Source organism: Schistocerca cancellata, unplaced genomic scaffold (genome assembly GCF_023864275.1).
Source record: "Schistocerca cancellata isolate TAMUIC-IGC-003103 unplaced genomic scaffold, iqSchCanc2.1 HiC_scaffold_732, whole genome shotgun sequence".
Lineage (NCBI taxonomy): Eukaryota > Metazoa > Arthropoda > Insecta > Orthoptera > Acrididae > Schistocerca > Schistocerca cancellata.
In genome coordinates this window covers 3,163,451-3,186,824 of record NW_026046743.1, presented here as the reverse complement: position 1 = coordinate 3,186,824, position 23,374 = coordinate 3,163,451, and the positions used below count along the sequence as shown (strand labels likewise).

The 23,374-nt window shown below is 42.2% G+C and overlaps 1 protein-coding gene across 3 annotated transcripts in view; it reads left to right on the top strand.

The window, feature by feature from the left end:
• The first annotated feature begins 9,728 nt into the window (after positions 1 to 9,728).
• LOC126141630 (probable cytochrome P450 6a13) overlaps positions 9,729 to 23,374 on the top strand; it is a 173,468-nt gene continuing 159,822 nt past the window's right edge. For 2 of the 3 annotated variants that reach the window (XM_049915268.1, XM_049915269.1), the window contains exons 1-3: positions 9,729 to 9,862; positions 17,439 to 17,785; positions 22,863 to 23,213. In XM_049915268.1, the coding sequence (XP_049771225.1) occupies positions 17,450 to 17,785; positions 22,863 to 23,213 (687 nt within the window). In that variant the 5' untranslated portion in view covers positions 9,729 to 9,862; positions 17,439 to 17,449. The remainder of the gene's footprint in view (positions 9,863 to 17,438; positions 17,786 to 22,862; positions 23,214 to 23,374) is intronic. The other variant, XM_049915267.1, reaches the window with a different exon arrangement.

Genomic DNA, 23,374 nt, shown 5'->3' with positions numbered 1-23,374 from the left:
CACTGCATAGGACTAGTCACTGCGGACACAGTGGCAGATCACCGTGCGCGTCATGCGAAAGGGCAAGATATGCCAGGTCAGCCTCCATGTCGTATCTGTCATCAGAATCCGCTTCAACGTCTTTGAACTTACCCAGTCTGGCGATATCCTTTTCTGACAGGCATTGTAACCCGGAAACTAGCAGGAGCTGTTGCATGGTTAGCCAGCAAAAGTTGTTTGCACTCAAGAATGGGGTTTATCTCAAATCATCTGATGGCTTGTCCTCTTTTCGGTCAAACGCTATTTCTTCGCCTTGATGTATCTACGCACACACTTACCAAGTCACCAGCAAATGCTGTATGATGACAACATCAGTCAGCAGTTCGATGTTGACACACGTTCTTCTTAACACTGCATTCCGTAAACACCCTGGCACAGAGTAATAAATGTCAGACTGCAGAGGGTATCTGTCCATTCACACACTCCAGAATTTCCCGGAAATATCCGCGAGTAGGCATACGTTGGTATCCATGTATAGTTGGGCATATTACAGGAAAGTAGGGATGCCGAATCCAGCCAAACATTTACCACACAGCTACATTCAGCACGCATTATGCTAGTTCCTGCATGTCTAATGGTGAGCGCTGTTATACAGGGCAGTAAGGTTCCGCCGGATGTCTTCTTCAAGTTCAAGTATTTATAGGGAAGGGTATCATTCATCGTCACAAGCTGAACCTTGGTGTCATCGGGGTGTGCAGTTCTAGTGATACTTATGTTTTCCTGATACGTTATCTCAGGAAGTTTCTGAAAAGGTGAGTGCGTGAAGTGTACGGAATCCATTAAGTGGAGCGCTACTTTTGACTTGATCTTTTTGGGGAATAAGATGTATTTTTTGGCATATCAGGCAGGACAGTAACCTTATTTACTTTCAAACCGAAATCACCCGAGTGCTCAACAAGGAAGTAAGCATCATACTCGCCCAAATTGTACAAGAAAACGGCTATGTGTCATTGCAATTAGTGTTTCAAGTTCCGTGCTTTATGAGCTGTCATGAGGAATTTTCCCACCGGACGACAGTGATTTGTGCGTGGGGATTCAGAATTTCTACCCAAAAGCGCCAAAAATATAAGAATCAACAGCCTGTTTGTGTGAGGCATCATTCTACTGTGATTTGTTCATGGGAATGTGGTTGTGGTGAATCCGATCAATACTTACTGCAAGTTATTGAGCTCAGCTTGCAACCATCTAAAAGGATTACACCCAACGTATGAGTAGAATCGGTTACGACTGGAATCATACGAGCACAAAACCTGATACACAGCTGCGTAAGATAAATGCTGTCCAGTGATGGTAGTATGCGAGGCAGTGGGGTATCTTTCACAATGCACCACAGGAGCTAGCAGGCAATCAGAACCCCCAGAAACGGCAAACGGGCAGTCGTTCTGAAGGTGGGCAGTGTTACACAACTGTTGAACTGTGGGTGAAATCTTATGGGACTTACCTGCTAAGGTCATCAGTCCCTAAGCTTACACACTACTTAACCTACATTATCCTAAGGACAAACACACACACCCATGCCCGAGGAAGGACTTGAACCTCCGCCGGGACCAGCCACGCAGGGCAGTGTTACACATTAAGAGCTTGTTTGCCTCAGTAGACATGTCCACATGCGCCTGTTCCTGCCTAGCAGTTTAATGCTTTTCTTAATACTTGCTCTTATTAAACACGTTTAGACATCTAAGGCTAAAATGCCGTTTATGACTGTCTTTATTCATTTGGCCGGAAAGTAAGCGGTATGTGTCTTTTATCCAAACATAGTATTGCATCTCATCTTCAGAGATAGGAATAAATCTATTTGGGCATTGACAGGCTGTTTTAGAAAATTAGAGGGGTCCACCTTCTTTATACTTCATATCTTTCGTGTTTTGCACAGTGTGCTCTTCGTCTTCTTTTGACTTTTACTCGTCTAACTGATGAGCCTAAACATGTAGTGGAAAGTCTGGATTCGGTCTCTCGAATTTTAGCAGGTCCTGGTGTTTGATTGGGAATTATATGCCGGTGAAGTTATAATGCACACAGACATTAAATGTCTGATACGTAGTCATATGCTCAGATAAACCCTATAATTTATATTAAGCGTCAGACGTGACCATATAATGCAAAATTCATCCTTCTTAGCAGTATTTTGGACATTAATACATCTTTTTTAGCTACAATATCAGCTGGAGGAGGGATGAAATTGCATCCTCAATAACTTCATCCTGGACATGCAATTATACATCGACCTAGAGAGTACAAAGCTGAGGTGTCATAAGAGACCCCCTTTCCTGGATTTCAGAAAAAGAATCCAGTGTGACACTGTTGATAAAAGTTTTGAGACATTCTGCAATTGACTTACCATCATAATATACACCATTATCACTCTAACTGTAGACAAAGGACTTTACTTCAACATTTCTGCTACCTTCTTTCAGGAGGTGCCTGAGTTCACATCATAGAGCTGTGCTTCACTTATTGGTAGGATAACCTGGGCCATTGACAATTCTGGGAGACTCCCATTCCAACACAGACTGGCATGTGTTAAAGAAAGTATTGGCATATTAGTAGCGCGCATTACGATTGCCTATACGAGCATGCAAGATGTGATCCCTAAGAAATCCAATAACCACAGTATTGTCTAGTGCAGTAATGTGATTTACCTCGTGGGATGGTGGTCTCCTCCAGGTCCAGAAGGATAATGGCGAGGTGGTCCCGGACACAGGGAGTGTGGCCCAGACCACGGCAAACAAGCAGGTGTGGTCATTCAGTACCAAGATGATGCTCATGTCGACAGGCCCACATGCAGTTCCAGTGTCGTCGGCCCTTACCAGGCTGATGAGGAAATCCATGGGAACACTTACGGTGATGATGACAACTGCATCGTCGATGGTGTTTGTACAAACCCACCTCCAGAAACTTCCTTCAGTACTTCATGGAAAGAAGGGACACTGATAAGTGTCATGTCTATGGGATTGTGTTCAGTTAAGAAATTTGTGCACCATGACCACATAAGAAGTATCTATATTTTTAACTCTATAATTTCGTATTATATTTAATATACATCTCTGTACAACCTGTGGTCTTCTACTTGGCTCAGTTTGAGTCTTACCTACTAGTTGTAACTTTCTTCACTATGAACATATTTATTTGAAGGTATATTTTGTGCATAATTAAATGAGTCAACTGAACATAGTCTTGGTATGTATTTGCCCTTGTAAAACTCAATTTATCCATTACAAATTGACACATATTTGTACATCCATCATTCAGGTTCAACTTTTTTTTAATTTTATCTTAGCACCGATGAAGATCACTCTGTGTTTGAAATCGATATGCAGTAATAAAAATCGGTTTCAGATTTATATGACCAATGCACGAGTTTCCCTTGTTTGCAATATTGTGTCTGTGTAAGAGACATATGCAGATGTAAGTAATAATAACAATTCATGACACTTGGATAGAGAATTATCGGCGTTGGTATAGCCACGCGATTCAAGCCATTCATCAGCCTCAGCAGTGATCGGAATACTGATTTGTAATATTTTGCAAATAGAAGGGATGAATGAAATTTGTACTCAGGCCGGAATTAGAACATGGCTCTACTATTCACTGGGCTTGATGGTGGAGACCCGTGAAAATCGCCTAACTTCACATTATATTCATCTGACCACGGAATAATAGCCCAGAATCTGTATATACTTCTATACTAACATTATAAATATGAAAGTAACTGTCTGTTACACTTTCACAACCAAACCACTGAACAGGTTTCGATGGAATTTGCTATGGAGGTAGCTTGAATACTGCTCTGCTAAAGAACATACGCTACTTTGTCGAATCTGTAGTTCAAGAAATTTATTGATTTGAAGGATACAACATGAAATATGGTAAAATAATTGCTTGTCGGAAATACTATTTACTCTTTGAATTTTGAGCTTTATCACATTTGTGAAAATGTTCTTATTGTTTGACATGTTCTGTGAACTGTGATTCGATGTAGTGAATACATTTCTTGTACAATCCCCAATGTGTTTAATACATAATTCCATACTAATATTTAGTCACAAGCTCGTCTCATGGTTCCAATCGGGCATCACGTATTCCTTATGGCTGCTGAGACACTAGAAGACTCCACACGATAGCGCCATTTAAATGCAGTATAACAGGGTCTGCCTTTACACGTAAAATGGTGGGTATTTTAGAGGGGCTGCGTTTGGTTATACTATGCATCACATGAGGGCAGCTGATGATATAGCCTGTACAAATACTATAAAATTTCTGCTGCAGTGAACTGCAAATTGTTTATTTCCTTACTTCATCAGTTTAACGCTATCTAATAATTAAACAAAATAATTATTAAGGATCAGTGCCATCAGTGTAAGTCCTCATAACAAATCTACACTGTCAGGAGCTCAGGACCTTGTGGTTAGTGTTCCTCAACTGTGTGGTCCCTGCTCCTTTGATGGTGTATGTGTGTGTGTGTGTGTGTGTGTGTGTGTGTGTGTGTGTTTTGTGCTCATCGTCATTTTATCATCTTCGATGCACAAGTCACTGAAGTGGTGCAAATAGTAAGACTTGCACCAAAAGGCTAAACATCCCGAATGGGTCTCCCAGCCAATAAAGACATACACACATTTAATTTCATTTAACTGAAATGCGAGAACGGCCACACGTAATAGCGAGAATGCAGAGGTTACCCAGTCTTCATCATGATTAATCCATACCTCCCTTCTAATGCTATTAAAGGCAATAGTCACTGTCGGTTGCGTTTTCACGACTGCACCGCTGATACGATTTTGGTGAAATTTGATATGGAGATATCTTGCACCCTAAGAAAGAACACACGCTACTTTAGTAAGTAAAAAACAAGAAAACATTCGACTCCAATGAGGATGAAGAAAGCAATGGGACATCTTTTTCTTACACCAGAGGATATGGAGGCCAACAGGAACGGGAAACAACCCTTGGATTTCTGTGCCAGTATGCGCTTAGTAATCACAAACTCCTTTTTTAAACATAAGAACATTCACCGGCATACTTGGGAAGGCAGGGGAACCAGATCTGTCATTGACTATATAATAACAGATCAGGAATTCAGGAAGGCTTTGAGGGACACACGTATATTCAGGGGATTTTTTGATGACACTGATCATTATTTAATCTGCAGTGAAATTGGGATCGTGAGGCCGAAAGTGCAGGAGGTCAGGTCCATATGTGGGAGGATAAGAGTGGAGAACTTCAGGATAAGGAAATCAGGCACAAGTACATAACAGCGATCTCAGAAAGGTACCAGTTAGTTGAATGTAGTCAATTACAATCATTGGAAAAGGAATGGACAAGGTACAGGGACACAGTACTAGAGGTAGATAAAGAATGTCTTGGAACAGTAGTGTGTAAAAGTAGGATGAAGCAAACAGCTTGGTGAAATGACACAGTCAAGGCAGCCTGTAAAAGGAAAACGAAGGCGTATCAAAATTGGCTACATACTAGTACTCAGGTAGACAGAGAAAGTGATGTTGAAGAGAGAAACAAAGCCAAACAGATAATTGCAGCATCCGAGCAGAAATCTTGGGAAGACTTTGGAAACTGGTTGGAGACTATGGGTCAAGCTGCTGGAAAACCATTCTGGAGTGTAATTAGCAGTCTTCGAAAGGGAGGTAAGAAGGAAATGACAAGTATTTTGGACAGGTCAGGTAAACTGCTGGTGAACCCTGTGGATGCCTTGGGCAGATGGAGGGAATATTGTGAAAAGTTGCTCAATGTAGGTGAAAATGCGATCAGTAATGTTTCAGATTTCGGGGTAGAATGGGATACGAATGGTGATGGAAATTGGATCACATTTGAGGAAGTGGAGAAAATGGTCAATAGATTGCAGTGCAATAAAGCGGCTGGGGTGGATGAAATTAAGTCGGAACTCATCAAATACAGTGGAATGTCAGGTCTTAAATGGCTACACAGGATAATTGAAATGACCTGGGAGTCGGGACAGGTTCCATCAGACTGGACAAAAGCAGTAATCACACCAATCTTTAAACATGGAAACAGAAAAGATTGTAACAACGACAGAGGTATCTCTTTAATCAGCGTTGTTGGTAAAATCTTCTCAGGTATTGCTGAAAGGAAAGTGCGAGTATTAGTTGAGGACCAATTGGATGAAAATCAGTGTGGGTTTAGGCCTCTTAGAGGTCGTCAGGACCAGATCTTTAGCTTACGGCAAATAATAGAGAAGTGTTATGAGTGGAACAGGGAATTGTATCTATGCTTTATAGATCTAGAAAAGGCATATGACCGGGTTCCTAGGAGGAAATTATTGTCTGTTCTACGAGATTATGGAATAGGAGGCAAACTTTTGCAGGCAATTAGAGGTCTTTACATAGATAGTCAGGCATCAGTTAGAGTTGACGGTAAATTGAGTTCATGGTTCAGAGTAGTTTCAGGGGTAAGACAAGGCTGCAACCTGTCTCCACTGTTGTTCATATTATTTATGTATCATATGTGGAAAACAATAGACTGGCTGGGTGAGATTAAGATAAGTGAACACAAAATAAGCAGTCTTACATATGCGGATGACTTAGTTGTGACGGCAGATTCTATTGAAAGTTTGCAAAGTAATATTTCAGAGCTAGATCAGAAATGTAAGGACTATGGTATGAAGATTAGCATCTCCCAAACGAAAGTAATGTCAGTGGGAAAGAAATATAAACGGATTCAGTGCCAAATAGGAGGAACAAAGTTAGAACAGGTGGACAGTTTCAAGCACGTAGGATGCATATTCTCACAGGATGGCAACATTGTGAAAGAACTAGAAGCGAGGTGTAGCAACGCTAATGCAGTGAGCGCTCAGCTACGATCTACTCTCTTCGGCAAGAAGGAAGTCAGTACCAAGACTACAGGGTGTTTCAAAAATGACCGCTATATTTGAAACGGCAATACAAACTAAACGAGCAGCGATAGAAATACACCGTTTGTTGCAATATGCTTGGGACAACAGTACATTTTCAGGCAGACAAACTTTCGAAATTACAGTAGTTACAATTGTCAACAACAGATGGCGCTGCGGTCTGGGAAACTCCATAGTACGATATTTTCCACATATCCACCATGCGTAGCAATAATATGGCGTAGTCTCTGAATGAAATTACCCGAAACCTTTGACAACGTGTATGGCGGAATGGCTTCACATGCAGATGAGATGTACTGCTTCAGCTGTTCAATTGTTTCTGGATTCTGGCGGTACACCTGGTCTTTCAAGTGTCCCCACAGAAAGAAGTCACAGGGGTTCATGTCTGGCTAATAGGGAGGCCAATCCACGCCGCCTCCTGTATGTTTCGGATAGCCCAAAGCAATCACACGATCATCGAAATATTCATTCAGGAAATTAAAGACGTCGGCCGTGCGATGTGGCCGGGCACCATCTTGCATAAACCACGAGGTGTTCGCAGTGTCGTCTAAGGCAGTTTGTACCGCCACAAATTCACGAAGAATGTCCAGATAGCGTGATGCAGTAATCGTTTCGGATCTGAAAAATGGGCCAATGATTCCTTTGGAAGAAATGGCGGCCCAGACCAGTACTTTTTGAGGATGCAGGGACGATGGGACTGCAACATGGGGATTTTCGGTTCCCCATATGCGCCAGTTCTGTTTATTGACGAAGCCGTCCAGGTAAAAATAAGCTTCGTCAGTAAACCAAATGCTGCCCACATGCATATCGCCGTCATCAATCCTGTGCACTATATCGTTAGCGAATGTCTCTCGTGCAGCAATGGTAGCTGCGCTGAGGGGTTGCCGCGTTTGAATTTTGTATGGACAGAGGTGTAAACTCTGGCGCATGAGACGATACGTGGACGTTGGCGTCATTTGGACCGCAGCTGCAACACGGCGAACGGAAACCCGAGGCCGCTGTTGGATCACCTGCTGCACTAGCTGCGCGTTGCCCTCTGTGGTTGCCATACGCGGTCGCCCTACCTTTCCAGCACCTTCATCCGTCACGTTCCCAGTCCGTTGAAATTTTTCAAACAGATCCTTTATTGTATCGCTTTTCGGTCCTTTGGTTACATTAAACCTCCGTTGAAAACTTCGTCTTGTTGCAACAACACTGTGTTCTAGGCGGTGCAATTCCAACACCAGAAAAATCCTCTGTTCTAAGGAATAAACCATGTTGTCTACAGCACACTTGCACGTTGTGAACAGCACACGCTTACAGCAGAAAGACGACGTACAGAATGGCGCACCCACAGACTGCGTTGTCTTCTATATCTTTCACATCACTTGCAGCTCCATCTGTTGTTGAAAATTGTAACTACTGTAATTTCGAAAGTTTGTCCGCCTGAAAATGTACTGTTGTCCCAAGCATATTGCAACAAACGATGTATTTCTATCGCTGCTCGTTTAGTTTTTATTGCCGTTTCAAATATACCGGTGATTTTTGAAACACCCTGTAAGTTATCTGTGCATCGTTCAATCTTTCGGCCAACTTTGTTGTATGGGAGCGAAAGCTGGGTGGATTCAGGTTACCTTATCAACAAGGTTGACGTTACGGATATGAAAGTAGCTAGGATGATTGCAGGCAGTAGTAGATGGGAACAACGGCAGGAGGGTGTGCACAATGAGGAAATCAAAGATAAACTGGGAGTGAACTCTATAGATGTAGCAGTCAGGGTGAACAGGCTTAGATGGTGGGGTCATGTTACACGCATGAGAGAAGCAAGGTTACCCAAGAGACTCATGGGTTCAGCAGTAGAGGGTAGGAGGAGTCGGGGCAGACCAAGGAGAAGGTACCTGGATTCGGTTAAGAATGATTTTGAAGTAATAGGTTTAACATCAGAAGAGGCACCAACGTTAGCACTGAATAGGGGATCATGGAGGAATTTTATAAGGGGGGCTATGCTCCAGACTGAACGCTGGAAGGCATAATCAGTCTTAGATGATGATGATGATGATGATGAGTGAACATAAACCATGTCAAAAATTTATTAAATTTGGTTGATAATGTAAACATTGTATTACGCATAGAAGCTCACACATTTTTGCCCACGCTGCTCGGCAGCGAGACTGTGCGTGCAGTACCACCATACGTTTTGCAGTTGGGGGAGGATGGTGGGGAGAAGTAAATCGTGATGTATGTTTACCCGAACTGGCATATACGTGAGGCCAGCTGATATTATTGCACATACAATAGGTTGCTAACTCATGATGACTTATCATAAAAAAAAACTAGTGATGTATGAGTGCAGCCATGGGTGACAGTTCGTATTCTGATAAGTGTGACATATCTGTCGGTGAAAGTTTTGTTTTTACAGTTGACTCATTTATACCTTCTTTGTCTACGCACATCAAAATCTTATGCTAAATTTCGTTAGTTTTCTTGCTAAAAAAAGGAAAATATAGTTACTTATGACCATTGCTATCGGCTCCTGCAATACTGATTTATGTTACTTGAATCATCTATGGGTAGGGATGTGGAATAAATGATCTTTAGACTTGAGTCACGGTGAGTAGTCTCAGGTGGCTGGACTCTCTCACCTTTCGCCGTATGTTGCCTCAGAGTCATCGTTACGCAGCACTTGGGTTTCGTGACTGACGGTGAGTGTGGACCTTGGAGCAGCGAGACTACGCGGCCCCGTGGCCTTCCGCTTCACAGAGGCAGGATAACCGGTTTGTCCTTCCTGTGGTTACCCCCACCCTGACTGCAGTTTAGGTCCACTCCTCCGCGAGAAAGTCGCAAGTCATCATTACAGCAGAAGAATTCCGTCAAATAGCCGCTTGCAGCGGGTAGCGGGCACAGTACTCCACTGATCTACCATTGGGCGAGACGGTGAGCACCATCCAGGCTTCTCACCTAAAGGTCAGTGACATGTGACGTGACGAATACGGTACTTTCATATAATTACTGCTTATGTTATTTAGAAACAGTACCTGTCATATATTGATACAAGTGAGCGGGCATATAACGTCTTATAGGTTTCGGAATAGCGGTCGATGCCATACCAGATCGTAGACTAATTAATAATAAAGGTTCGTTCATACGGAGTGTATTTACAGGTAAACGACTGGCTTAATTTTTTCACTATTGATATGCAGGTGGCTCATTGGAGAGTCAATGTTCTACAGAAAGAAAGTACCACCTGGAAGCCTCATAGGGCCTTTAATGTCCTCAGTGTACATCAACGAGTTTCCAGATAGGGTCAGCAACGCTGCCAAATTGCTCGGTGAAGATAGTCTAGTGTGCCGGAAGGTATCGTAGTTTCAAGATCGTGCGAAAATGCAGAACGACCAGGACGAACATTCAACTTCATGTAATGAATAGTATCTCTTTGTAAGCATGTTAAATACAGCTCACGTACAGTGAAAACTCGACCTTCTGTGTTTATAAAGTAACAAAAGTCGAATTCTTTAGTATATTAATTAGAATCTATACGTATGCGTATTCTATCATAAAAAATGTCGCATATCTTAATGCGATGCACTTCAAGTAAAACTGTGTCTGAAATGTTAACATCAGAACTGCAAATGCTGCGTTATAGCTGAGAATATAACTGAAATAATTCTTTGATTTCTCTTTAACTGTTCGATCTTTCGAAGTGAGTCCTCGATACAGTGCATCGAAAAAAAATAATATTGTATTAAGGGCGGCAAATCAACTGTTCCCTTGTGTCAACATAAAGTGAATAACTTTGTACAACGTGGAGTAACCTAAGATGCGACATTATTTTACATTGCTATATCTGAACTGAAAATTCATCAAATCGCAATTGTAGTTCTCAAAATTATTTGGAATGTCGTTCGGTGCAAGTTTGAATTTGTCTATCAAAACAACACTAGCATTATCATTATGCATGTACACATTATTCCAATTTTTTCGTCTACGCAAAAAGTGTCTCTCTCTAGCTCCTTGTCTTTCGGTTAGACTCGTAAGTCTTCTTCATCGAGGAATAACCTAAGACAAATATAGTTTCCATTTATGAAGGACAGCTGTGGCTATTTAAAACGACCAAATTGAAAATTAGGACCTTACTTCAAATTTTGTGGTAACGGAGGCAACCACAGTAGAACAAAACTGTGGTGACACTGCGTATCGTTTTTGTTATCCACAACGATAGCAGGGACCCCATTCGGCCAGCAAGAGACACTTCTGAATACGATATCAGATAAGTGTAAATAATAACGTTTACATTGATTTATGAGACAGTTTTTACAATTTGGGAGTGTATGCAGCTCCTTTAAATATCGACAATAGCTAAAAAAGTACACCACGAATGTGAATATTTAGTTTCCTAAGAATCCTGGGATATACGAAACGGTGCATTACGAGACAATTTATTTACGTTTCTCTTGTAACGTATACACATTACCTTAATAGTGTCGTTTTCCTTCAGTAACAAAAAATTGCTAGTTGCTAGTACACACCAGGAGACCTGACATTTTACGGAAGAACGTTGTGGAGCGTAGGAAACCTATATCTAATGAAATACCTACATTATTCAATGTACCAGATAAGCCATCACAACTGTAGCTTAAGGGAAAACCACGCAAACGTGATAATAAGTCGTCAAATGGAGTAAAACAGTTTTCCAGCACAGGAGAAGCCATTTCCACAATTGTTGCTAAATTTAAGCCCCAAACAACAAGAATCTTGAACACATTCACTATTGAAGCAAAAGTAACTGCATTTGCGATAATGCTCATGTGTTGGAAAGTCGAGTGAAGTGTAAGAAAGGGTGTATCATTGAACTCTATAAAAAAAAATTTAAGGAAAGGGCTTATGGTAATAACAACAGACAACTACAGATATACGCGCGCGAAGTGTGTTTAAATTCTCTTACTCTCAACGGATTATGCAGCAAATACAGGCATACTCGAAAGTATTCCTTCATGAATGAGTTGCAGCTCACATCATTGAATCAGTGCAATTCGGCTTTTTTTTTTACACATGTTTCACGATAATTCGTGTCTCTTTTGGTAACTTACTAACGGCTGGAACTCAAGAATAGGACAGAGACATGTCGCTGCTTTCTCACCGACTGGAGGACGAAACGTTTTTACTTCCATGTGTCATTTCTATCATAGCACCCGATCAGTACGCGGGGTAGAATTTGGTACCGTGTGGGAGACTGAGAAAAACATTTCTCAAGTGAGTTTGCCTGTATCCTTTCACCACTCATAAAGATTCCGTAAACACATGATTTGCTTTTCCGCACATCTATGACAAAGTATCTTTTGAATTATGTAACTTTCGTCGGCCTCCTATGATAACTAATGTTAAATCAGTAGCTCAATTTCCCATGTTCAAGTATTAATACTGTGATATATTGCCTGTAACAGTAACAATCAGACAGAATCTGATTACTAGATTAAGGGGCAGCACATCGGGTCGCTAATCCCGTTTCGTTATTTAATGCCTAATATTAAGAAGTTACTGTAAATAGGAGGAGCACGTAAAACACTATTAGAGAATGTGAGAGGAAGACTGAGAGACTGAGATTTTTTGTAAGACGATGTAACGGTAAAGGAAATTGCCTGCAAGACTATTCTCGTCTAATTTTAATTGTTTCAGGGATTTAGGATCCTCCTCAAGAAACCGTGACACTAGACGTCTAATGAATTCAGGGATGATCTGCTACGATCGTAACTCGTACGTGCGAGGAGTACAAAAGCGTAAAATCTCAGGGACCTGAAATGGGAATTTTTCTCTGAAACACGACGTAGTTTGCGCTAAAACCTCTTCGGTATATGCAGACAGCGGGACAGCGGGAAGAAGCAATAATGACTGCAGAGTTGAGGGCAGCAAATACAATTCGGCTGACAGTATCGTATAGTTCGATAGTTCGCGCAGGCATGAATAGAACAGGGTAATAGAGGAAACTCCCCCCCCCCCCACACCACCACCGTCACCAAACAGTACCTCACACACACACACACACACACACACACACACGCACACACACACAGTTAACTTTCTCTTGTTTAATAGGAGAATGGAGTAGGCCAGAAGATGCCTAGTGTTGGTACAAAATTGCATCTGCTACACACTGAACAATGGCTTGCAGAGTGTATACGCAGTTGCTAATTTATTTCAGTCCCACAGTTGTTAATATTTGTTCTTTTGTTGACCTTCGCCACTGGAGATTATTTCTTAAACATAACACTGATGGGTGGGCTAGATCCCTGACTTTAAGCTTGTACCGTTTTGTACACGAATATACACTCATAACCATTCACTGATATGACAGTTTTTAGTTGTCAAAATATGTTTCGCAAATATTCATCTTCCATTGGTATATTTATGATACTTCAATTGTGATCTTTTGTGCTACGTCATTTCCATTACGAAGCAACAAATGTTTGATCACAATTATAGCTAGAACTGCTTATATCAGTCGCTACTGCAATGGATGTGATATCAGAGGCCAGTTTTTAGTAGTATGTTATTTTTTCCAACTCTTTTATACCTTCTTTTTATGATAGATCAAATTGCTATTCCGTCAGAATTCGTATAGAACTAAAGAAATATTATTGATGTGCGTCATCTTCCAGAATGGTGTTGGACATTATGGAATCCTTAACAGATAAGACTGACAAAAGATATACAAAAAGAGAGGGAGACTCGATTGCTGTTTACAACTGTCATTCACGAGTGATAAAATACGAGGATATTGTTCCCTTCCACTTTGAGAAGGACGCGTGAATATCGCCTCGAAATAAGGAAAAACAAGAGCTCAGATGGAAGCATTTACGTCTTTCCCCACGCTCTGCTGCCGAGAGAAACTATAGAGGAGTCATTTGGGTGTAGTGATTGTGTTTTTCATCGTCTGCCATGGAAGTGTGACTCAAGTAGATTTAGATACTATAGGAAACAACTCAGATGAAGCAATGAGGAATATACTGCTTGAGTGTGAACAGTACTCACCGAAATATATTTTGAATATTAAAAACGAACTTAACGGTTACTAGTTGCTGACATTTATTTACAAAATAAGAGTAATTTTTTATTTCGAAAACTATTTTCGTCGCAGCTGCTTATACAGTTGGTATTTATGAAATCATTTAAAATATTAATGACGAAAAACATACATAATTTTGTTTAAAAGGAATCTTATTTTAATGATACTTGCTCATACTGCTTTAGAACGTGTCAGGCTACAGACGCGAAATTTTATGATTATCGTAAGAATATCTCTGATTAGAGCAAGCACATATGCAGCTAAAACGGCAATTTTTAGAAACTAATGATAATGTAATTGATCAAAATTGCATTTTCCACTCGCAATCGAAAGCTTGGAGAAATGGTGATAGACTCAGACGTTTGTAAGTCATTTGCGGAGGAACGTACTTTCAAGGTACAGTTCTACTGACAACAGTTTCTAGTAGACTCTGAATGCTTTTAAAACATTCTGTGGTCCCTCACTTTCGAGTGTCTGTAGCTATATGTGAAGTCACTGAAATATAAATACTTCTTTCATTTCGACTTCCAATGGCTACATGGAAACGTAGTAAAGTTATTCACCGCAGAATTTAGTGAGTATATGTATCTTCAAAGAGACTCGTACATAAATGAAGAGACCACATATTATTTGGAAATCATTCATTTTCTAATCAAACCAGTCGTCAAAAAAGTTCACAGGTAAGTAGAATATTTAAAAAATACAAGAAGTCATCCTGCTCATCAATAGAAATGTCTAGAAGAAATTCTGAATGTCAGCACACTAATAATAAGACGGTTGGGTATGCTGTTTTAAAACCACAGTTACCAGACAGATTTGCCAGTGTAACCAGAAGTAAATGAATTCCGATTTTAAAAGTCTCCCTCCCTCCCTCCTTTCTCTCGCGCGTGCTCTCCTGCTCTCAGGAGCTGCAGGTGATGGCTCAACCGGTAAAAAGTTACTTCCTCACTCTGACACTTGGTTTCCGTTCTATAAACAGTTTGTTAGCCACCTAATATCCTCTGATCTCTTACTTTATAAATCAATAATAAAACAGAGGAGCTGTATGATAGTTACATGTGGAGGCACACTAATAAAACACAGCCTGTGAAAAACAAGAGTGATGGACTGATGTATTAAATGTTCCAAGGTTTATTAGAAAATCCGCAACTCATAATACTTAAATCCTGAAACAATTTCGTACTTAAATTTCTTGAAACAATATTAATTTGACAGGTGGGCATACTAAAAAAAAATCGACAATGCATTTATCGGCCAGAAGAAACTTAGCGGGTGCTTTACGGTGGCAAATAAATGAAGTGCAATATGAAAGCATTGTGAATACAATAATAATTCCAGAATGAGATTTTCACTCTGCGGCGTTATGTGCGCTGATATGAAACATTCTGGCAGATTAAAACTGTGTGCTGGACCGAGACTCGACCTCCGGATCTTTGCCTTTCACGAGCATGTGCTCTACCATCTGAGCTACGCAAGCACGACTCATGGCCCGTCCTCACGGCTTCAATTCTGCCAGTACCTGGCTGGTAGGAGACGAGGTACTGGCAGAATTGAAGCTCTGAGGACGGATCATGAGTCGTGGTTGGGTAGCTCAGATGACAGAGCACATGCCCATGAAAGGCAAATGTACCAATTGCGAGTCTCGGTCCAGCACACAGTTTTAATGTGCTAGGAAGTTTCACACTAATAACTATTAAAATATTGAAAATGGAACTTTATCTTGATACAAATTTGGGGCGTGTTCAATAATTTGGATGAGAGTTAACAGAACGAAAAATATAAATAAAGCCTGTGCAGTTAGAAAATGAAGATATACGAAATGAATGAAAACGACAATTTTGTATGAAACGTCCGAAGTTTATCGCGTATTTTAAGCAAGAACACATTGCCCAGATACATTACATACTCAAATGTAAATTCATATTTAACATGTTTATTAATTATGAAATACCTATGGCAACGCATGTGATGGTTCTATTACGAACGAAAGTACACTACTGGCCATTAAAATTGCTACACCAAGAAGAAATGCAGATGATAAACGGGTATTCATTGGACAAATATATTATACTAGAATTGACATGTGATTACATTTTCACGCCATTTGGGTGCATAGATCCTGTGAAATCAGTACCCAGAACAACCACCTCTGGCCGTAATAACGGCCTTGATACGCCTGGGCATTGAGTCAAACAGAGCTTGGATGGCGTATACAGGTACAGCTGCCCAGGCGGCTTCAACACGATACCACAGTTCATCAAGAGTAGTGACTGGCGAATTGTGACGAGCCAGTTGCTCGGCCTCCATTGACCAGACGTTTTTAATTGGTCAGAGATATGGGGAATGTCCTGGCCAAGGCAGCAGTCAAACATTTTCTGTATCCAGAAATGCCCGTACAGGACCTGCTACACGCGGTCGTGCATTATCCTGCTGAAATGTACAGATTCGCAGGGATCGAATGAAGGGTAGAGCCACGGGTCGTGAGATATCTGAAATGTAACGATCACTGTTCAAAGTTCCGTCAGTGCGAACAAGAGGTGAGCAAGACGTGTAACCAATGGCACCCCATACCATCACGCCGGGTGATACGCCAGTATGGCGATGACGAAAACACCCTTCGAATGTGCGTTCACCGCGATGTCACCAAACACGGATGCGACCATCAAGATGCTGTAAACAGAACCTGGATTGATGCAAAAAAAATGACTTGTTTGCCATTCGTGCACCCAGGTTCGATGTTGAGTACACCATCGTAGGCGCTCATGTCTGTGATGCAGCGTCAAGGGTAACCGCAGCCATGGTCTCCGAGCTGATAGTCCATGCTGCTGCTAACGTCGTTGAACTGTTCGTGCAGATGGTTATTGTCTTGCAAACGTCCCCATCTGCTGACTCAGGGATCGAGACGTGGCTGCACGATCCGTTAGAGCCATGCGGATAAGATGCCTGTCATCTCGACTGCTAGTGATACGAGGCCGTTGGGATACAGCACGGCGTTCCGTATTACCCTTCCGAAGCCACCGATTCCATATTCTGCTAACAGTCATTGGATCTCGACCAAGGCGAGCAGCAATGTCGCGATACGATAAACCGCAATCGCGATAGGCTGCAATCCGACCTTTATCAAGGTCGGAAACGTGATGGTATGCATTTCTTCTCCTTACACGAGGTATCACAACAACGTTTCATCAGGCAACGCCGGTCAACTGCTGTTTGTGTATGAGAAATCGGTTGGAAACTTCCCTCATGTCAGCACGTTGTAGGTGTCACAACTGGCTCCAACTTTGTGTGAATGCTCTGAAAAGCTGATCATTTGCATATGACAGCTTCGTCTTCCTGTCGGTTAAATTTCGCGCCTGTAGCACGTCATCTTCGTGATGTAGCAGTTTTGATGGCCAGTAGTGTAATAAAGGTAATTCCTCACGTGGCAGTCTCCTTGGTCTACATAATGCAGTACTAACGCCGCCCGCATCGTTTCCGCAGAGTTTCGCACCATGTCGCTGACCGGGTCCCTCCTGGGCGACGCGGCGGCTGCTGCGGCATTCGTGGCCGCCCTGCTCGTCCTCGCCTGCAAGTGGATGTACGGATACTGGAAGCGGCGCGGAGTCCCGTCTCTGGAACCGGAATCTGCGTTCGGCAACTTTAAGGACATGATTCTGAACCGCAAGAACTTCGGCGAAGGCATGCAGGAGCTGTACTGGCGCCTCGAGCCTCACCCTTTCGGCGGTGTCTTCATGTCTCTGAGGCCGGCGCTTCTCATCAGAGACCCGGAACTTATAAAGAGCTGTCTCGTCAAAGACTTCGGACACTTCCAGCACAGGGGCCTCAAGGTAAGAAGGGCATGAGGCACTACACGCCAGCTGATATTCTATCCTTTGTTTATTCATTCTTCGCTCTAAGAGGTTGTTCAAAAAATGGCTCTGAGCACTATGGGACTTAAATGCTGCGGTCATCAGTCCCCTAGAACTTAGAACTACTTAAACCTAACTAACCTAAGGACAGCACACAACACCCAGCCATCACGAGGCAGAGAAAATCCCTGACCCCACAAGGAATCGAACCCCGGAACCCGGGCGTGGGAAGCGAGAACGCTACCGCACCACCACGAGATGCGGGCTAAAAGAGGTTGTTATTTGGAAAGCAAAAATAGGCCAAATGCACGTTTTTGTTTGTGATAAAAGTATATCTATGATGCGGGTCTGGGTCTTGAAAAACACGCAGCAGACGTTGACAGAGCAAGAGCGTTGTTTTTACTGACTTCTTTGAATCAGCTTGGATTTTCCACACACGATTTGTGTATATTGTGATGGATGATTTGCCTCTTGCCTGTGATTTGTAAGCGATGCCTCTGCATGATTGGAATGACATGGGGTTTTATTAGAGCCAAAAAAAAGAAAAAGAAAAAAAAACAAAGTTCACAAAATGTCCGACAGATGGCGCTGGAGAGCAGTGACTGCGCATGACAATCGTGTATAAAAGGAGCTGTAATGAGAGAGAGAGAATCGCCGCTTCCCCTGCTGCCCCTTGCTCTCCCCTCCTTTTCCATCCTCTCTGACCTTTCCCTTGGTAGGTCCCACCTGGCAGTTTTAATTCTTCGTCGTGTGTGCTACAAGTGGGTGTTAAGTGTGTTGTTCTGGTGTGTTTTTAATACTGTGGCCGACTTTTAACCTGTGCTTGTCCATTCAGTGTCTTCTCTGTGTTTTAAGAATCACCAACTGCGTTTTTTTTAATCTTCTGGTGACTTTTTTAACTGTCCCCCATGAACGTCTCCATGTCAGTCTATTTTTACCTCCATTTCCTCCCTTTACCCTGTTTTATGTTCCCCTTTTTCATCGCCTTATATATGCAGCAATTTATTCTTGTTTTAGTTGTCATGTCACTCGGCTGAAGAGTGGCGGATTGTGCCGCTGAAAGCCCTCCCCTGCCCATATGGGGCAGGGGAATGAAATCACAAAAAAGAAAAATAAAAGAGAGAGAATGAGATGCGCCAGCAGTTGCAGCATATTGACGTTACCTGAAAATGCGCTTTTAGTGAAGCTGTATTATCAGAATGGGGAATGTGCTACTTCAGCGTTACGATCCTATCGCCATACGAAGGCGATTCGAATGGGTAAAGGTCCGTTGGCCAATGCAGCTATGGCGAGAATGATTTCGAAGTTCGAAGCCACGGGTTGTGTAGACGATAGACCCCGTAGTGGCCGACGGAGCACAAGGCGTAATGCTGTTGAGACAGTTCAGGAAGAAATGGAGACTGTAGCGGGTTTGTCTATGCACGGGGAAGTCAGCGCTCGTGCAGTCGCACGGCGCACCGGCATTCCATACACTACCATTTGGTTGGCACTTAGGCGTACCCTCCGATGCTATCCGTACGAAATCCATTGGCATCATGAACTGTTACCTGGCGATTTAGTGAAGCGGAGGGCATTTGCGGTGTGGGCGTTTCAAAAGATGGCGGAAGATGACGATTGGTTGAGTAACGTGTTGTGGACCGACGAAGCTCATTTCACGCTCCGAGGGTCTGTCAACGCCCACAACTGCAGAATTTGGGCTACCGAATATCCTATAACTGTCGTGCGAACTCCATTCCACGACGAGAAAGGCATGGTATGGGTTGGATTTACCACATCTACCGTTATCGGGCCTTTTTTCTTCGAGGAAATGCGTGATTCTGGTTTTGTAACTGCTACCGTGACGGGTGAGACGTTCTCCGATATGTTACAGAATCGCATCATCCACAGCCTGGTTGATAAACACCTGCTGGAACGTACGATGTTTATGCAGGGTGGCGCTCCACCCCATATTGCTAGACGCCTGAAAGATCTCTTGCGCGCGTCGTTTGGTGATGATCGTGTGCTCAGCCACCACTTTCGTCATGCTTGGCCTCCCAGATCCCCAGACCTCAGTCCATGCGATCATTGGCTTTGGGGTTACCTGAAGTCGCAAGTGTATCGTGATCGACCGACATCTCTAGGGATGGTGAAAGACAACATCCGACACCAATGTGTCACCATAACTCCGGACATGCTTTACAGTGCTGTTCACTATTCCTCGACTACAGCTATTGCTGAGGAATGATGGTGGACATATTGAGCATTTCATCTAAAGAACATCATCTTTGGTCCAAATGGCTCTGAGCACTATGGGACTTAACAGCTGAGGTCATCAGTCCCCTAGAACTTAGAACTACATAAACCTAACTAACCTAAGGACATCACACACATCCATGCCCGAGGCAGGATTCGAACCTGCGACCATGGCGGTCGCGCGGTTCCAGACTGAAGCGCCTAGAACCGCTCGGCTACTCCGGCCGGCGAACATCATCTTTGCTTAGTCTTACTTTGTTATGCTAATTATTGCTATTCTGATGAGATGAAGCGCCATCTGTCGGACATTTTTTGAACTTTTGTACATTTTTGGTTCTAATAAAACCCAATGTCATTCCAAGCATGTGTGTCAGTTTGTACCTCTCTATCTACATTATTCCGCAATTTATTCAGTTTTCAGATTTATACTGACATTATGATCACCCGGTATATATCTCGCCGTCATGCTACAATGGTACTACAGCCCTACCACAACTATTGTAGTTTAGTATTCTCTTACATAAATAACACAAAACACTGTGCCTATGTTGCTACGTATAACCCTTCTACTAAATTTAGTTTAGTTTCCAAATAAAGTACACTATTGAAGAATAGTCCTGTTAATAGGAAAAGCTAATCTATAGAGTTACCCCTTTTACAAGATTTGACCATGTGTTGTCTCTAGTGAATAAGTAAATCAGATTATTCAATAATTTTCCTAAGATCTTACCCAGAGGGTGGAAAGAAACGCTGTAAGAATAATATTATATTAAAGCTAGGACAACTCAGTTGCAAGTTCATATGGTGGTTTATAACATGTACTAATGGTCGGCAGCCTACCCAGGCAATGAAACAGTGAAGTATTGGAGAAGCATAAGTATGAATTTTGCCTTGTTTCTTGCTACTGTTTAATTTGGTTCCTCAAATAAATATTACTCCAGATAAACAATATTGGACTACACCCTTATACATTACATTTTCAAAAGAGGAAAAGTCCAGTAGATAACTTCAAGGAAGCTAAAAAAATTTGGCCAGGGAGGACTTTTGGAAAAGCACTTACCATAATCAACAAACTTAAATATTAAAATACTTAGATACCAAAGCACAAACATTTTATACTGAGCATTTCAATTCAAGAAAACCTCTTTCATATTGTAGTTTACTTTCAAAAGCTACTACTCTTTGAACTAGTTCTGTATAGTCACTTAACAGATTCTAGTAACTTGGCTTCACTCTGAATGAATTTTATGTAAGCAAACGTTTACTGTAACACTTTCGCTTCAAGAACCTTTTTCATTATTTACGCAAAAATGATTTAAATGGTGCCCCTTTATATTAACTTGGCACTTCATAAGTCTGTAAAACAGGGTACTCGCATTAGTCAAACCAGGAACCAACCGTATGTAGGTGTACGATCAGGATGAGATAACAGGGTGAACCAGTTTCTTTAAAGTTCAAGAATGATTATTAAAACACAGTTTAAATTAATGGTTCACGCTGTACAAAAATAAAACACAAATAAATCTTACCTGGTGGCTGTACTTTTTGGTGTGGCGAACAATTATAGCGGCTACACTACCCACAGTCTAGCTTGCAAGTATCTTGCTGCATCGGCTCATTGTCTCTTCTTGTCGTCATTCACTTTTATATACAGTAGCCCAACAACTCGCAGGTATGCCGTAAGCCGTTTGCAATCTTCATCCGAGGCAATTTTGTGTAAATTTGCATGCTAAGCTTATCCTGCTCCACAAGGGTATTGCTTCAATCACTGCTGTCTGCAGACTGTATTACTTACTTCCCACACTTGCTCTAAGTAGTGCGTCAGTTCCCACCTGCCACCTTTTCCACTCCCCAGAGCCACTTTCGTTTCAAACAAAAGCACACTGGCTTTTACATAGCTCCTATTAGTTACATTGTTCCTAAGGGTGACCATTTCTAACAATTGTCAAATATGCATCAACATGAACAGTTTATACACACAAATATTTTTAAAAACAAAATGTCATCACAAAATTATTTAACGTTATTAACAATTTACGTAGTATTTTACATACGTTACTCATATACAATGCAAATAACTTCAACCTCTAGTATTGTACTCTTTACATCTGTAGTAAATATAGTACCAATATGCGAAAAATTTAAAGTAAAAATTATAAAATTTTAAATTAAGCATAAACAAATAATGTTATAGTACCTCTGACGAAAAAAAAAACGTTAAAATAAAGTTTTAAGACGTTTAAATTTTAAAAGAGAACGCTCTCGGTAGGGTCAAGAAAAAAATCCGATACACTGCACCGTCTCCGAGCTATTTAGCACTGAATCAGTTTTAATTGCACGCGATAACAAGCGGTAACGCACCGACATGTGTTTCTAGTTGTTGAAATGCTCGTTGCCAGTTACAATATGCCTTTTTCTGAAGTGATAAATTTAGGCTGGGTGAGCAAACGCTACATTCGTTCGGTTTGGGGAAACTGATTGAGGAGCACGTTTGGCTACCCTGTCTGACAGGCTGCTTGAATTTTCGGTCCCTACAACCTGACTGGCTAAAAACTCGGAAAATGTGCAGGGGATGGATGTTTTTTTTCCTTGGGAATTACTTCTGAGCACAATCTCACTTGCAACGTCCTTCGAAGCTTTACAAACTGTTTCTGACCACCCTGTGCATTCCAGTGTAAGCAGATACTAAAACCAATGTTCAGATTATGAAGAGTGTGGCTGTAGTTTACTACCGTTGGCGAGTCCAATAAGTTGTGGGACTCGGCACGTAGTGTGGAAGGAACTCGGGCGCTGACTGGTCGGCGGGCTTGCTCCTTGTGAACAGGTGGACGAAAAGCACGACCCGCTGAGCGCGCACCTGTTCAACCTGAGCGGGCCGCGGTGGCGCGCCCTGCGCACCAAACTGACGCCGACGTTCACCTCGGGCAAGATGCGGCTCATGTTCCCGCTGATGGAGGCGTGCGCGCGCGAGATGGTCGCCGTGCTGCAGCCGCTCGCCGAGGGCCGCCAGGACGTCGAGATCAAGGAGTGGAACGCCAGGTTCACCACTGACGTCATCGGCACCTGCGCCTTCGGCATCCAGTGCAACTCGCTGCGCGACCCCGAGTCCGAGTTCCGAAAGATGGGGCGCAGCGTCTTCACCTCGCCCATACGAACACTCTTCAATTTTGTACTGGTAACGTACAAATGCTCGTTAATGAGATCAACATTACTAACCATCGAGTCTGTTTTATATTTCCTAATATAAGTCCTAAACATTGAAATATCTTATCTTAGTCTGCTGACTACACCCCTTTCGCTTCTAGCCCCTATTGTTGTTAATTACAAGCAGGTGCT